This window comes from Rhodamnia argentea, chromosome 10 (assembly GCF_020921035.1).
Source record: "Rhodamnia argentea isolate NSW1041297 chromosome 10, ASM2092103v1, whole genome shotgun sequence".
Taxonomy (NCBI): domain Eukaryota; kingdom Viridiplantae; phylum Streptophyta; class Magnoliopsida; order Myrtales; family Myrtaceae; genus Rhodamnia; species Rhodamnia argentea.
In genome coordinates, this window is record NC_063159.1 from 19,260,711 (window position 1) to 19,275,751 (window position 15,041).

Sequence of the window (15,041 nt, forward strand, 5' to 3'; positions counted from 1 at the left end):
TTTTTATTTTATTTTATTAAAGATTGGACCCAACCCTCCGCGTCGTCAACTAAATTTCCATTTTTTCTCCATTTTTCGAGCCATACAAAAATTTTGTCGAGTCGGGTGAAGAAAAAATCAATGTAGTTGAGTTGCAGGTCTTGTAAGCTTGTACAATGTATAATTACAAGAGTGCAAAACTATAGGCGGTTGCACAATGAGGAACTTTTCTTTCATTTTTTTTTTTTTTTGTAATCAATCTAAAAGTCACAAGAAATAATAACAAACAAATGATTCAGACAAATTCTGTAAATGTAATACAAATTACTTTTCAAACAATATAAACGACTGCATACTCATGACAAATCGACAAACGAATTGGGAACGGAAATTTTGTTGCTGTTTTTTTTTTTTTTTTGCTCCATAAACACAATTTGATTATTTTCAAATTTTGTTGCTTTTTTTTTTTTTTTTTTGCTCCATAATCACTATTTGATTATTTTCCCTATTCTTTGCCGTCAAATGTGATTATATAATTATTCGATTTAAATGACAAATTGGGAACATAAATATTGTGCAGCTACCAAACGCGTTTCCGTTTCTTTAAATAGTTACCAAACGCGTTCTGATTCTCAAAAAATCATCCATGGAACGGAATAAAAAAAAGTGATTTTGATCGGAATCACCATCAAACGGACCCATAGCTTGCGAGTTCTTGTCGGCCGCTGGTAGCTGCGGGCGAGGGTAATAAGGTCTCAGCCAGCAATCGCCAGAAGTCGTCGAGTTAACAATAAAAAAAGAAAAGAAAAAGACATAACAAAAATAGTGATTTAAAAAAAAAGAATAAAAAAATTTACGTCAACGCTAATAGTGACATGTAAATCGGCCCGCATTTATATCATTAATTTTTTTATCATAATTGATCGCTTGAACTTAATTGACATTAAGACTTAATAGGCATGCGACTTTATTAGTGTAGGGATTGAGGGGATGGGGATGTCAGTATTATAAATGCTGAATTCGACTTTGTGCAAAGAAGCTGGCTTTATTAGTGGGACCAAACACCTGATGGGTGGAGGATTTTGGCCGCAATGTTGTGGCGGTGGAGGCGCGCGATGGGCTGGTGGAGATGAGCTGATCATTTAGGCTGCGAGCACTGGAGGCCCGTCGGCAACGACTACTAAAGCATCACAAATTGATTCCACTCGGTTATACATATTAACTTGATCTTTGCCTTATGACGATGGCTATTTCCACCTCAATTTTCCCTTCCTAATCCCACTCGAGTGTTAAAATAACGAAACAATCCAAGTTCCGTGCATTGCACGGGTCTCTATGCTAATACTCATTTATTCACAACCCATCATTTTTATTGTCCAAAGTTTCAAGCACTTCCACAAATGCTAAAGTCTCCGGTACATAAGCCGAAGCCATCGCCTAAATCAAGACGAATCTAACTAGTCGCGCCCGTGACAAGATTCAGAGTCCCCTTGGACGCGAGATGATCTGCGCTCATAGCATGAATAGCTGGCGTGCCGCCTTTCAAGGGACCATTTTGCCACACCTGGTTGATCGTCACCATGTCGCTCGTCAGTTGAAGCGACGCGAATATCGTCATCTCGCCGCCCTCAAACGTCCCCGACAGCCCAGAGAAGCTGAAGCTCAATCTCCCCTCCAGCAGCCCCGTGTCGTAGCCGTTGATCGGCGACGCGTAGGCATAGAATTGTCCGCCCGGCCTTTGATAGGCGACGAGGGCCTGTGACCCTACCATCCTGAGCCCCAGTGGGTTGATGGCCCATGCGATCCACTCGGAAGCTGTCGCCCCAACGTGCCTGAACGCCAGGTCGAGCCGGTATGATGACGCGGTGTAGTTCCAGTGGAGGAACGAGTTCAGGACCGGAAGATCAACGCATCTCGAGTAGGTGTTGTGGTTCGAGAATTTGTAGTTCTGGCAGGTCTGAGCGCGAGACGGAGCGCATAAGGCGATCAGGATCGAGGCAAACATCGCGAGCTGCAATAACTTGTTCATGGCGATTGAGTTCATTGGAGTTCGGATCGAATTCAAGAGATAATGACCAAAGGGTACTTCGATTTATAGCATCAGAAGATGCGATCATTGTGGACTGATCGTGTCATAAATTAGTTGCACAGAACGTACATCCATATATAGCAAGCTAATCAAGGAGAATATAATCTGAGTTGACTGAGCCACACGACTTTGGTTATTGCCATAATATGATCCGCTCAACTGGTTATCTTCTTTTCTGGAAAAATTATCCAAAAACTCCTAAATCTATTGCACTTTGCGGTTTTAATTTTGACAATTGAATCCTAAATTTCGAGTTTTTTTCAATTGAGTCCATCCGGCCAATGCTGATATATAGACGTCGACCAACTTATATAACACTGTGGCACCGACGTGGATTTTTTTAAATAATATTTAATATCTTAAGAATTTGTTAGTATTTTCTTTTCTTTTTCTTCTTTTTTCCTTCGTTCTTTCTCTAGCTGATCAGTGGGTCTCGATGATGGTTGCTGATGATTGGCCAAAAGAGAGCGGAGACAAGGTTGGCCTCGCCATGACTGTGCAAGGCTCAAACTTGCCGGATCTATGAGGTTGGACCTTGCCCAGCCACTAGTGAGACTCGACCATGCCAACCTCGCCCCTTGCTAGTGGTCGGCGGGGGTGAGCTTCTCCAAAAGACGCCGAGGCCGATGGTCGATGCCCGACAACCAGCTAGAGAAAGAAGGGAAGAAAAAAAAAATAAGAGAAAGGAAAAAAAGAAGAAGGAAAATTAATAAAGAAATTCAAAAAAAAATATTAAAAGGTATTAAAAATTGTCCACGTCGGCGCCGGCCTCATCATGTAGGATGGCCGGTGTCCATATCGGCGATTTCCAATCAAAATTAGTCGAATGGACTCAACTGGCAAATCATGAAAATATTTAGAACTCGGACAAAAGTAAAAGGTTTAGGACTGAATTGGCAAAAGTGCAATAGATTTATAGTTTTTCGGAGAATTTTCCCCTCCTACCTGTGCTTGATATACATGTTTATATCTCTACACAGATACAGATATATTCTACACAGATACAAACACATGAATATATCCTGATTTTTAGGTGAATTTCCATCCATGAATTCAGCATAGACAGTGGTTACGATTTGGGTTTTCAGCCAGTTGGCTTTTCCGTTTACGCCAAAGATTGAAAACGGATATGGAAATGGTGAAGAAAACTTGGAAAGTCCATTCAATCACATCCTTTTTTCTTTTTTGTGGAGCGACACGATGGTCCTTGCATCAATATTATTAGCAAAAGAGCACGCGCCATGATAAATATTCGAACACGCAAATTAATCAAGGGAAAGTTAATTAAATGAGAGTAAGGTGTGAGAGATTTCATTCAATCTTGAAAGGCAAGGTATTTATGGGCTTTGGTTGACAATTATCTTGGCTGTTTAAATTGCGATTTTTGTCTATTTTGTTATGCCTCATGTGGATGATGCATTCTTTTGAAGGATGGGCGTCTCATGTAAGTTTTTTTGGCAAAAGTTTGAGTTTGAAATCCTCATTGGGTTGATTTCTATATGTAGTGATGTACGTATGTGTATTCGTATTAGACCTGTCAAATAAGTGGTCGGATCGGGTATGGGTGGAATCAAGAATGGTTTGACCCACATAGACCCCGTTGATCCATTTTTTACTTATTTCCAAGCAACAGAAATCTAGTGATACAAGCCCTTCATGATCTATATTTTTAAAATACTTTCATATTTAACCTAATCTATAATAATTCATACCCAAATTGAGATGAGAGTACAGAGTGAGCGAGAGCGAGACCGAATGAGGCCAAGAGAGAATAAAGAGAGGTTATATTATCAAAACACAGCAAACATTTTCGTGGTACTATGCTTAGATATCAACTCTGTTATTTTGTCATGTTACAACTTTATTTAAAGTTTTAAGCAATACAATATTAAGCTCGAAACACAATAAATAGTTCATTATAATAGAATATCTCTAACATTCAAGATGTTGAGTCAGTGACAAGATTGAGAGTTCCGAAAGATGTGATGTGATCTCCACTCGTTGCATGCATGCTCAGTCCATCACCTCTCCCATTTAGGGGATCTTCTTGCCACACTTGGTCGATCGTCACCATGTCGCTGGTCAGGTGTACCGGCGCGAATATCGTCATCTCGCTATCCTTCTCGAACGTCGCGGACATCCCCAAGACCCGGTACTTCAATCTCCCCTCCGGCTGCATCGTGGCGTACGAGTCGACCGACGACGACGTGTACACGCTCATGGAGCCGTTGTTGTTCCTCTGATAGGCGATGAGCGCCTGCGACCTGAGCATTCCCTTGCCCGAGGGGTTAATCGCCCAGGCAACCCACCTCGACTATGTCATGCCGATGGCTCGGAACGCCAAGTCGAGCGCGTACGAGGATCGGTTGTAGTTCCAGTGGAGGGACGAGTTCAAGACCGGGAGGTCGACGCATCTGGCGAAACTTCTGTGGTTAGAGAATGTGTGGTTCTTGCAGGCGTGAGAAGCAAAAGATGGAGCGCACAGGGTGATCAGAAATGAACAAAAGCAACGGGCAAAGCTGCCTTGTGCATGGTGAAAAATTGGTAATGAAGCTTGGATGAAACCGACGACGATGATGATGAAGATGAAGGCTATGGAAGTTAGTGAGGAGTTTCTCAAGAGCTACGGCTTGTTGTGGAACTTGGATGAAGCGAAATGAATGGGTAGAAGTAGTCATTATACACAGGATGATGAACCAGAAATGTGAGAGGAAACATAGAAGAGGTCAAGGTCGAAGAGTGCTTGGTCGTGTTTTCGATTGATTCACTAATTACAATATGATTGTTCTTAACAGACAGAGAGAGCCTTCACACTCGTTTTTGTCTAATTCAATGATATTTTTTTTAATATAATGAGTGCATTTGAATAAAAAAATTTTTTTGACCCATTTGAATGAATTATGTGGCATGCAAATGCATGTATTTCGTGAAGTCATTTCAAGTGGACTCTATTAAGGGCGCGCATCGCAATATTTTTGCTCTAGACAGAAGTTGACTTCTCTACCTTTAGAGAGGTAAATTTTTTCGCTTTTTCAAGTGGCTCCAAAACTTTATGACCCAAAAAAAAAAAAAAGTGGCTCCAAAACTACACCTGGAGCAAAAAAATGCTCCAAAAGTGAAAAAGTTTTGCTCCAGAAGTATTATGATTTGCGCTTTTCATGCAGTTTCTGGATGAAATAGTCAAATTTCTAAGCACGTGTCAACCAAGGTGGTGAGATTTCTTCCTTCCGTTCGATTTGATCCGTTGACAACTAAAGTTCAGTCCAAACGTCCCCAATTTTTCCTTGCTGTCCGAAGAACAGAGCAATTGTAGCAGGAAACGTAGAAAATCAGAAGGCGGATTTTTAGTAGCTCGTGGACAAAATCGCCGACCTTGACGTGGTGATCCGTCGATTACGATTGACCCGATCCATACGGGATTGAGTCCGATTCATCGCGCCGATCCTTTTTTACCACCTTAGTGAAAGTCCCAATAGAAGGTGAATGGTAAGAGCATTAGCCATTTCAATTCTTCAATAAGGGAAAATTCAGATGCGTTGGGTATGACGGACGCGATTATTAATCAATTAATGGATTGGTTCGGAGATTTGACCATTCGATGTACCTCGATACAAACATCGAATGGTAAAATATTTTCTTTTACTTTTTTCGTATAAAGCACATGCAGCTTTGGAAAACTGACCGCACCAGTGAGCGCTAGCCTTTGCATGGATTGACCAACAATATCGACCATATACTTTGAGTTTCCCCTGGCAACACGCAAATCCTCACTGATTCAAACATATGCAAGCGCCACTCACTAGGAAGCAACTTTTCGAGGGCCTTCGTGTCGTGTTTGACACTCTCTGACATGCCATCGATATGTGGTCAAACCTCCAGACACGCTAGTGACATGCAAATCCAGCATCCCAACACGCTATTACGACATGCATGGGGTCAATTTTAACTATTTTTAATAAATTAGAGGTCGAGATGTAAATTTGTCAAATATATATACTTAAGCGATATCTATTCCTAAAAAAAGAATAATAAGAAAAAACACACTAACGATATATATATATATATATATATATATATATATATATATATATATATATATACACATATTATTAGATACACTCCCTAGGCTTTGATACCAAGGTGCCCTTAGGATTTGGGGATCTACATATAGAAGAGAAATAAGAAAAGAAAATTATTAATGTAACACAGAAGATTAATTTTTTTATTAAGTAATTACTATCAAAATTGATTTATGATTAAATAAAATCTTATACATTTAAGATAATAAAAGTAGCAAATGTAATATATAAAATGATCAATAGAATAACACAGAAGAGAAGCACCATCCAATAGAAGGGGGAACCTCCTTTAATCGGGGTAAACTCTTTCAAGTGTGGTATAAATTGATAAGTAAATAAATTGCGATGTAAAATGATAAATAAATTGTTTAAATTAAAACCATCCACAAGGATAGTAAACTACACTCAAGTGGGGTATGAGCAAGGTAATAGAGGTATAATGCGACCTTTTCCAAGGGCGATAATCCACGCTCAAGAACGATCCCACTAATAATAAAATAAAATTAGAAAAGAAGAATGATTAAACCAACTATGGTTTAGTTGATAATAAGATTACCAACTATGATTTAGTTGATAATCTTAATATAATAAGGGAACTTCCAAAATGATATGGCTCTTGTGGTAATGGAAAGATTACAAGAGGTGATGAAAAGATTACAAGTGATAGAGGATGGTTACAACTGATAGAAGATGAGAAGATTACAAGGAAAGATTGCAAAATGAGATCAATACGATAGCAATGGGGAATCCGAAGGCTTGCCTTCTCCATTGGACGTAGCCCCCCTTTTATAGAAGGTTTGAGCTCAATTTTTCTGCCCAAATAATAATGACTCTTTCGATTTTTTTTAAATTATTTATTTATTTTTTTCTCTTTTCTCACGCAATTGAAATAACCTTTCCCGACATGGTGTCTTCGAAGGCCGATGAGTGTGCTTCCGAATAATTCTGAATAGTGACCATTCTCACTCTTCATGGTCTTCGTCATCTTCTGACAGATTGATACCATAGCAATCATCTTCATTGGTGTCTCCACTATGATAGCTTTCTATAGATTCACCTGGTAATTTCAAGGGAAATTCCAAAAAAGGGCCTAAAGTGCCATTATTTTCTTAAATAAGGGCTTGAAGTGAACCTTATTTCAAATAAAGACCTGAAGTGCCCCGATTGTGTCAAAGGATGGCCTGAAATGCATATTGTTTCAATTAAGAGCCTAAAGTAACTATATTAGTCTCAAAAAAGGGTCTGAGTCATTTTAGCTATGGACATTTTGGTCATTTACTATTTTATTTTTTCCTTTTTCTATTTTTAAGAAATTTTGAGAAACAACAAAAAAAAATTTTAAAAATAAAGGAAGAACACAGGTGCCTCGGTGGGGGTTGGCGACCAGCGGCAAGGGCCTACAAGACGTGGGCAAGATTGGGCGAGGGCCGCCGACCCTCACCCGGATTTGGGAGAGGGTCGAGGCCTTCTATCGACTCGGGCGATCGCCGGCAGGCCCTCGCCGAGGCGCCGGCGACCCCGATGGCCATGGCCACCACCTCACCAATGATGGGGCGGCGACCTCCCGCATGTGTTTTTATTTTTGTTTTTAATTTTCTTTTTTGTTTTAATTTAATTTAATAAAAAAATTAGATTAAATTTATATTTTTACGAAAATACCCTCGATTGGCGGGAGAATTTGGCCGGCCGGTAAGGCCAGACCCTTATTTGAAACAACTATAACCACTTCGGACCCTTATTTGGCACAATCGGGGCACTTGAGGCTCTTATATAAAACAAAGTTCATTTCATGCTCTTATTTGAGAAAATGAGGGCACTTGGGGCCCTTTTTTGACATTTTCCCTAGTTTCAATTTTGAAATGATTTGCTCGAGCACCGATTGTTCTGGTGATTGTATTGCTGCGAGTTGGGATGTGGCTAAATATTTTTGTTGAAAGAATTGGGCAATTCTCATATCAATTGATAATGTAGTGTTATTTCTTTTGTTTAGCCAGTTTAATACCAACCGTTCAGAGACTTGATTGACAAATTTGAAATTATCCCACCATTTAGTTTTGTATTTTCTGATAAGATGTGGGACATGAGAGTGATAAGTGGGTTGATGGTAATCAATTTCCCAGGCTGAAACCTAAGAAACTCCGAAGTAAATGAAGAAGTGCATGAGTGTTTGAGAATTTTGATTCATAACTGGTTGAAACAAAATGCTTGCAAAAAATTTTTAAGCTATTTTTTTTACTGGAGGAGGTAATATCTCAATAACCGGACCAAAATGTTGCTACCGACTGAACAATTACCAGTAGGGTAATTGTTCAGCTGGAAAATTTGTTTTAAAATTAAAAAAGCCAGGAGTGATGATTATCTTTATTTTGGCGATAGAAAGCCATCCTTCTGGGAAAATATTTTTTGCAAAAATTTTTGGGTCTTCATGATAAAACGCTTCCTCTTCAGTTGCCATAAGGTTCTGGTCTTGACTTTTCCTAATAAATTGTGATTTTGGATTTTGACTTTGCGAGGTATAAGCAGTCTGTGACTCTGTGGTGTCATAACTACTTCACTGGAAATGTTTTTTTTTTTTTTTATTTGTGATAAATTTCACTCCTCTTACCTCAATGGATTGTGATGATCCAACTTCGGCTATGTCAGCCCAGGTTCTGGGCACGGGTAATGATAAGGTTGGCTTGTGATTTGATTTTTGGCTTTTGTGAAGAAGATGGGGTTTCCTTTTTGTGTTCATGGATTGGTTTAAACATTTTCACAAATTCTTCTGGAGAAATTTGGCTTAGTAAAATAATACCTCAGCAGCTAGTTCAGGTGATTGGCTTTGGAGGATTTCTCGGAATTGGAGTGGGGTTATTGATGGTGATTGGGGTTCTGATTCAGGTTTTGGTTACGGTGGTTCGGCAATGTCTTTTCCTTTTTCTTTTTTGGATGATTTGGGATGCATGATTGCTTTCCGAGGAAAAATTCTATCATGAGAAAATCAGGTACGGAATATGAAGAATCATTTATAAATTCGATGTCAAAATTGAAGACAGAAAGAAATTTAATGTGTAAAAGAAAATTTTGATTTAATAAATCTCCTTGGAATTTAGATATAGATAATACAATGGCTAATCATTCCTTTTTAATAGTAGAGTAACTTTGCTGGTTCGGGTTCCAATGTTTAGAAACAAATTGGATAATTTGTTCTTTATTATTCTTGACCTGTTTAAGAATTCCTCCATATTCTATTTCAGAAGCATCTGTCTCTACTATTTTAAAAGCATTCAACTATGCTAAATATAAATAGGGTATTTCTTTTAACATGTGTTTTTATTTGCCTAAAGTATACTAGTATGGGTTGTTGTCCATAGCGGAGGATTTTTTTTTTTGTAACCTTTGATGCAATGGTTTACAAAGCAAATTGATATTTGGAAAGAAATAGTTCATACTTCCTAAAAACCTTTCTAATTGAGTTTTGTCTCTAATTACATCTGGGAATTTTTCTGCAAATGAAATTCATCGTTCAATCGGATAATTGTTCCTTAAGAAATATAATGCCCTAAAAATCTAATTCTTGTTTGAAAAAAGTGATATTTTGGTAGGAGAGACTCCTAAACCATTCTTTTTAATAACATTTATGAATACAAATATTTGCTTGAAGTGTTGATCAATATTAGAAGAGAATATTAGGACATCATCAATATATACTGTCATATATTCTGAATATGGGTTAAAAATACCATTCATTATTCTTTGGAATTCATAAGGAGCATTTTTTTGTCCAAAAGGTATATCTTTCCACTCATATTGGCCAAAAGAAACTATAAATGTTGTTTTATATTTATCTTCTTCTACTACCTGTATCTGCCAAAATCCTAATTTCATGTCAATTTTTGAAAAGATTTTGGAGCTATGGAGTCCATTTAATAAGTATTTTTTTATTAGGAATTGGGTATCTTATCTATTTTAAGGCTTTATTTAATGGTTTGTAATTGATAACTAACCTAGGTACTCCCCTCTCTAATTCAGCATTTTATTAACTTAAAAGGCAGAACAACTCCATGGTGATTGGCTCTTTCTAATAAGCCCTTTATCTAAAAAGTCCACAAATTTTTTTTTTTTTGGAAGAATTGCAAAACTTCTTGATTCATTTGTGTAGGTCTAGCTTTTGTAGGGAATTGTTTTTCCGAAAAATCTGTTTCATATGGTAGGCTAACAATGTGTTCCTTCTTTTCCCAGAATGCATCGGGTAAAGTAGAACATACAGATTGCTCTCTGTGTTTTTGAAGAGAAGTAATCTTATTCTTGATTCTTGGTTCTAAAAGAATTTGCTTTACTCTTTTGAATTCTAAATCTTCTTTTAAATATTCGAGTTGGTTTTCTTTATCTTTGATAAGGTAATTTATTTTTGCAATTGGTCTTGTAAATATTTAAATACCTTGTTTGTGGTTTTGTGATAAATTTAAAGATTACTTTTTGGTTTAAAGCTTGGGTTTCAATTCCCTCACTAGTAACAGTAAAAGGTTGAATTAATTGTATGAAGGGTGTTCCTAGAATCACTTGCTGTTTCATATCTTTTACTAAAAGAAAAGATGTCTTATATGCCATTTGATCTTTTACTACAGCAGCTTCGGGTAAGTTTACTATAATTTTTTAATCTTCTCCTTTTATTCTTAGGGGATATTCTCCTTACATTTTGATTTAGTTGTTTTGGTATAAGAAGGATCATATTGAGCACAACAATCTCCTAAATCTTTATTAGTAAGTGATTCTTCTTTATTAAGTTGTCTTTGCAACTTAATTGAATTACACACCCGTGTTTCTTGTTTTTAAACGTAAGAAATTAATTCTCCATAAGCTAAGAAGTGATAAGGAATTTGACCATCGTATTCTTCTCTAATTTTATTCCACACTTGATCTCTATTAGACGAGGTAATCCTGCTAAAAAACTTTCTTTCCAAAAAGGTTGATTATAATCTGGTCTGGCCAATACCCTTTGTAGAAAAAGATCTTTACATTCGCTAAACCTTCCCAAGGATTTACTTTTCATGTTTGATAAAAGATCCTGATTCCTATCTTTCTTATATGCGATGGTTCTCCCATAAAATGTTGAGATATGGAGAGGATTGAGTGTATCAACGGCATCTTGGATAATTTGTTCATTTTCTTCCTTGATACGTTGCCCGAATTCATCTATTCTATAGGCATTTAAAATCTGAATTTTTTTTATCAGTTAAGTAATTATCCCACCAACCTTTTAATTGTCTAGTAAAACCAGCAACTAAAAGATTAGCCACAGCATGATCAGATACTTCTCGTTGGGTTATATTAGTTTCAGCAACATCATCTATGTTCCACTCATAGATTGCTTCAGGAGAGTATTTATTTTGAATCCTAACTGATGATTCTTCTAAGGCTATGTCAGGAGGAGCGGCTTTAGAATAATAGAGTTTTTGAGGATATTTCCACGTGAACTTGTCTATTTTAGGGGTTTCGCTAGCCTAGTCTTCATTGGATTTTTCAAGGACGTTTATTTGTTCAGGAGTATCTTCTATGACTAGTTTTCCTAATCTAGATGTTGCTTCACTGGCATCTCTTCCTATTTTAGGAGTATCAATTACAGGTGATTTTCCTATAGCTTTCTTTTTATTTTCTATGGCTTTAGCAAATTCTGGACTAATGTTTTTGGGAACCTCAAATGTTTTAAATATCGGCGATTTAAGATTTTATGTTTTTATTTGCGAAGAAGAGCAAATAGATGATTCTATCCTATTTAATCGATTTCCAATAGTGATAAATTATCACGTGAAGAGTGTCACAACGCGTCCGAATTTTCTATGTTTTGAGAAATGATGCGTCGGGCGTGTGGTGTTCACGTGTTAATCTAGATGCTACTTGGTTGCTCACACATTAAAAAGAAAGGAAAAAAAAGGAAAGAAAGAGAGGGGCACCTAACTCTCCTATCCTCTCCTCTTATCTTCTTCGTTTCATCTACCCACCCAACAAAAGATCATCCCCGTACCCTTGCTTAGTCACTGCTTCACAACACTTGCTACATATGTATATCCTCAAACATTCGTATTCACAGAAGACGAGCAATCGAGAGAACTCAACATCTTCCATTGCCTGGCGACCTGTTGATCACGGCTAAATGCTGCAGAAAAATAGGAAGGAAGGGAGCTCTACATTCTAGATGCACACGTAGTTCATCTCGTACAAGTTTCCTCAGTAGTTCACTCGTTTCTAGGTTAGACCAGACCAGGCCTTCTTTCTCCTGGTGTGAATCTGTCACGTTATTAGGTCGGAACAAGAAGAAAGACGCCCATATCTCAAAATAGCAGCAGGAGAGCAGATTAAGGAAATGGAAATTAAGGAAGTTGTTCCATTCATGTCCGAGTGTAAAAAAACACGCACACACACGCACACATTCTCTCAGTGATGAACACTTTTAGCACGACATTCCATCCCGCAATCTGCACGAAAGCTAAAATTACATGGCCAGTGAACAACCCTTGACTTAAATCATCACTCTTTCTCACCACATCCCGCCCTATAAATATACCCAACTGTCCTGCTCCTGATCACGCTCCTACCCTTTTGAGCATAATTGACACTTACGCAGTGTATGTTCCTCTTCAGTTCATACAATCATTAAGTTCGAATTTTACGCTGATAACTCTGAAGAGAGCGGTTTCTGGAGACTCTCTGTATTGCTCGCGAGAAATCCACTCACCCTGACCGTTTCAAGAACCCCATTGAGCCCGAGCACAACCTGGTGTTCTGAGTCCGGCATTTCATCGACCACCCTCCGCGCAACAAATGGCTGGCCCAAAACCCATCCTTTTTACTCTCTGCATCGTCCTCTGCTCGCTCCACATGGCCTCGTCCCAGGCCGACAGCTGCGCGAACCACACCTTCTCGAGCGACAAAGCCTTCGACTCGTGCACCGACCTCCCTGTCCTCGGCGCCCACCTGCACTGGACCTACAACCCCGCCGCCGCCAGCCTCCACGTGGCCTACCGGGCCTCCCAGTCGCCCTCCGGGTGGATCGCGTGGGCCATCAACCCGACGGGGACGGGCATGGTGGGGTCGCAGGCCATCGTGGCGTTCCAGAACTCGGACGGGACGATGAACGCCTACACGACACCAATCGACAGCTACAGCCCGTCGATGGGGGCGAAGGAGCTGAGCTTCAGGGTGTCGAACGTGACGGCGGAGTACACGGGGGGCGAGATGACGATATTCGCGGTGGTGGGCCCGCTGGGGAACGGGACGACGGGCGGCGCGAACCAGGTGTGGCAGGCCGGAGACTCCGTGGTGGGCGGCGTGCCGCAGGCGCACGCGGCGTCGGGGGATAATGTGAAGTCCATGGGGACGATTGACTTCGTCTCCAAGTGAGAGAGAGTTTAGGCGGTGAATGCGTGTGTTTTCTCTCTGGTGTTTGCGTTAGCCACTGTGTCGTGCTGCCTACTTCTTGCCATTTATGAATCTCGCGGTTTTGCCCAGGCCAAAAACATTCAAGAAGGAGAAATTACTACAAATTTAATATACTATCGTCCCAATCCCACCAAAAATTCTAAACACCCCTAAATGAGACACATATCTCAACCAAAAAAAAAAAAAATCGTGTCACCAGCACTCTTAAACTTACGCAAAATATATTCCAAGACTTCTGGTCATAATGGGTATTAAAAATCCGATGTTTAGTACTCGAGATAATGTCGCGCGGACGTTTTGACATAACGATCGACACACTTTTCTTACCGAGAGTCTAGTCAAGTCAAGCTTTTCCAATGGCCATATGGACAGAAAGGTAGTTCTTTTTTGTCATCGACACAAGCTCGGGAATATCGGCGGGACGAAATAAAGTTTTGAATAATGGCATCTAATGAGGAGAACTCTAAGATATTTTTTAAGGGACTATTTCTATTGGATTTTTCATCTGCCACTGTTGAGGCATGGGATAGGTGCATGCGTGATCGTCTTCGAATAACCAGAGAGGAAAAAGAAATAAAAAAATTGTAATCAATTAAATGATTATTTAGTTGAGTGGATATATAGTGCCTAGTTATTGAACACATGTGAGTTTAGTGGTCACTTAGGCTCCGTTCGTTTTGCGGAAAATAACTTTCAGAAAAATATTTTTTTTTCAATTTTCTATGTTTAGTTCATAAAAAATAAATAAGTCAAATGGAAACATTTTTTGTCAAATCATTTTTCCTTCTCTTTCTTTTATTTAGAGCAAGTTCGTTTTCCTTTGTGCACTCTTTTAGATTTATTTTCACTACATTATTTTTATTTTTTTTCTTTTCATTCTTTTTCTTTTTCCTTCTTCTTTGGCCGATCACCGACCTCGGGCCAAGCTCGAGCTTGCCTGTGGCCGGTCGCTAGGGAAAAGAAAATAAATAAAAATAAAGAAAGAAAGAAAATAGAAAAATAAAAATAATTACAAATATTTTTTTTATATAAATAAAAAATAAAAATATATTAAAAAGAGTGCATGGAGGAAAAATAAATTCAATTTTTCACACCAAACTGCTAAAAATGTTTTTCACTTTATTTTCAAGTTTTAGTTAAATACAGAAAAATATTTTTATTTTTAATGTCACATTTTTTGCAAAACGTACAGAAACTTAATGGAAAAGATAGTAATAGATAATTTAATTCTGCATGTAAGGGTAATTTCAAAATTAACTTGTTATGACCTAAGTAGTTCAGTATACTCTAGCATATAATGATTTGATAATTCCCCTTGCAACGTATCACACACAATTGCCTCATTCGATACCATAAGTTTTATCCAACAAATTTAAAAGTCAGTTTAAATGGTAAAATTCCCCATTTCTTGTAACTCTTCCAATTATCGTGGTAATATTTTTATTAGTTCAGCTCGATATTAACTGATAATTAAA

General features: G+C 38.4%; 3 protein-coding genes across 3 annotated transcripts; 1 reads left to right on the forward strand and 2 right to left on the reverse strand.

The window, feature by feature from the left end:
* Positions 1–1,277: 1,277 nt before the first annotated feature.
* LOC115747580 (cytochrome b561 and DOMON domain-containing protein At4g17280-like) lies at positions 1,278–2,217 on the reverse strand. Its single transcript, XM_030683787.2, has one exon. The coding sequence runs from the start codon at positions 2,021–2,023 to the stop codon at positions 1,433–1,435; it is 591 nt and encodes a 196-aa protein (XP_030539647.2). The 5' UTR covers positions 2,024–2,217; the 3' UTR covers positions 1,278–1,432.
* A 1,790-nt stretch (positions 2,218–4,007) lies between these two features.
* On the reverse strand, positions 4,008–4,340 carry LOC115747579 (cytochrome b561 and DOMON domain-containing protein At5g48750-like). The gene has a single exon (XM_030683786.1). The coding sequence runs from the start codon at positions 4,338–4,340 to the stop codon at positions 4,008–4,010; it is 333 nt and encodes a 110-aa protein (XP_030539646.1).
* Positions 4,341–12,730: 8,390 nt separating this feature from the next.
* Positions 12,731–13,582, forward strand: LOC115747622 (cytochrome b561 and DOMON domain-containing protein At5g47530-like). Its single transcript, XM_030683846.2, has one exon. It carries the CDS (start codon positions 12,949–12,951, stop codon positions 13,525–13,527), a length of 579 nt encoding a protein of 192 aa, XP_030539706.1. The 5' UTR covers positions 12,731–12,948; the 3' UTR covers positions 13,528–13,582.
* The last annotated feature ends 1,459 nt before the right edge of the window (positions 13,583–15,041 follow it).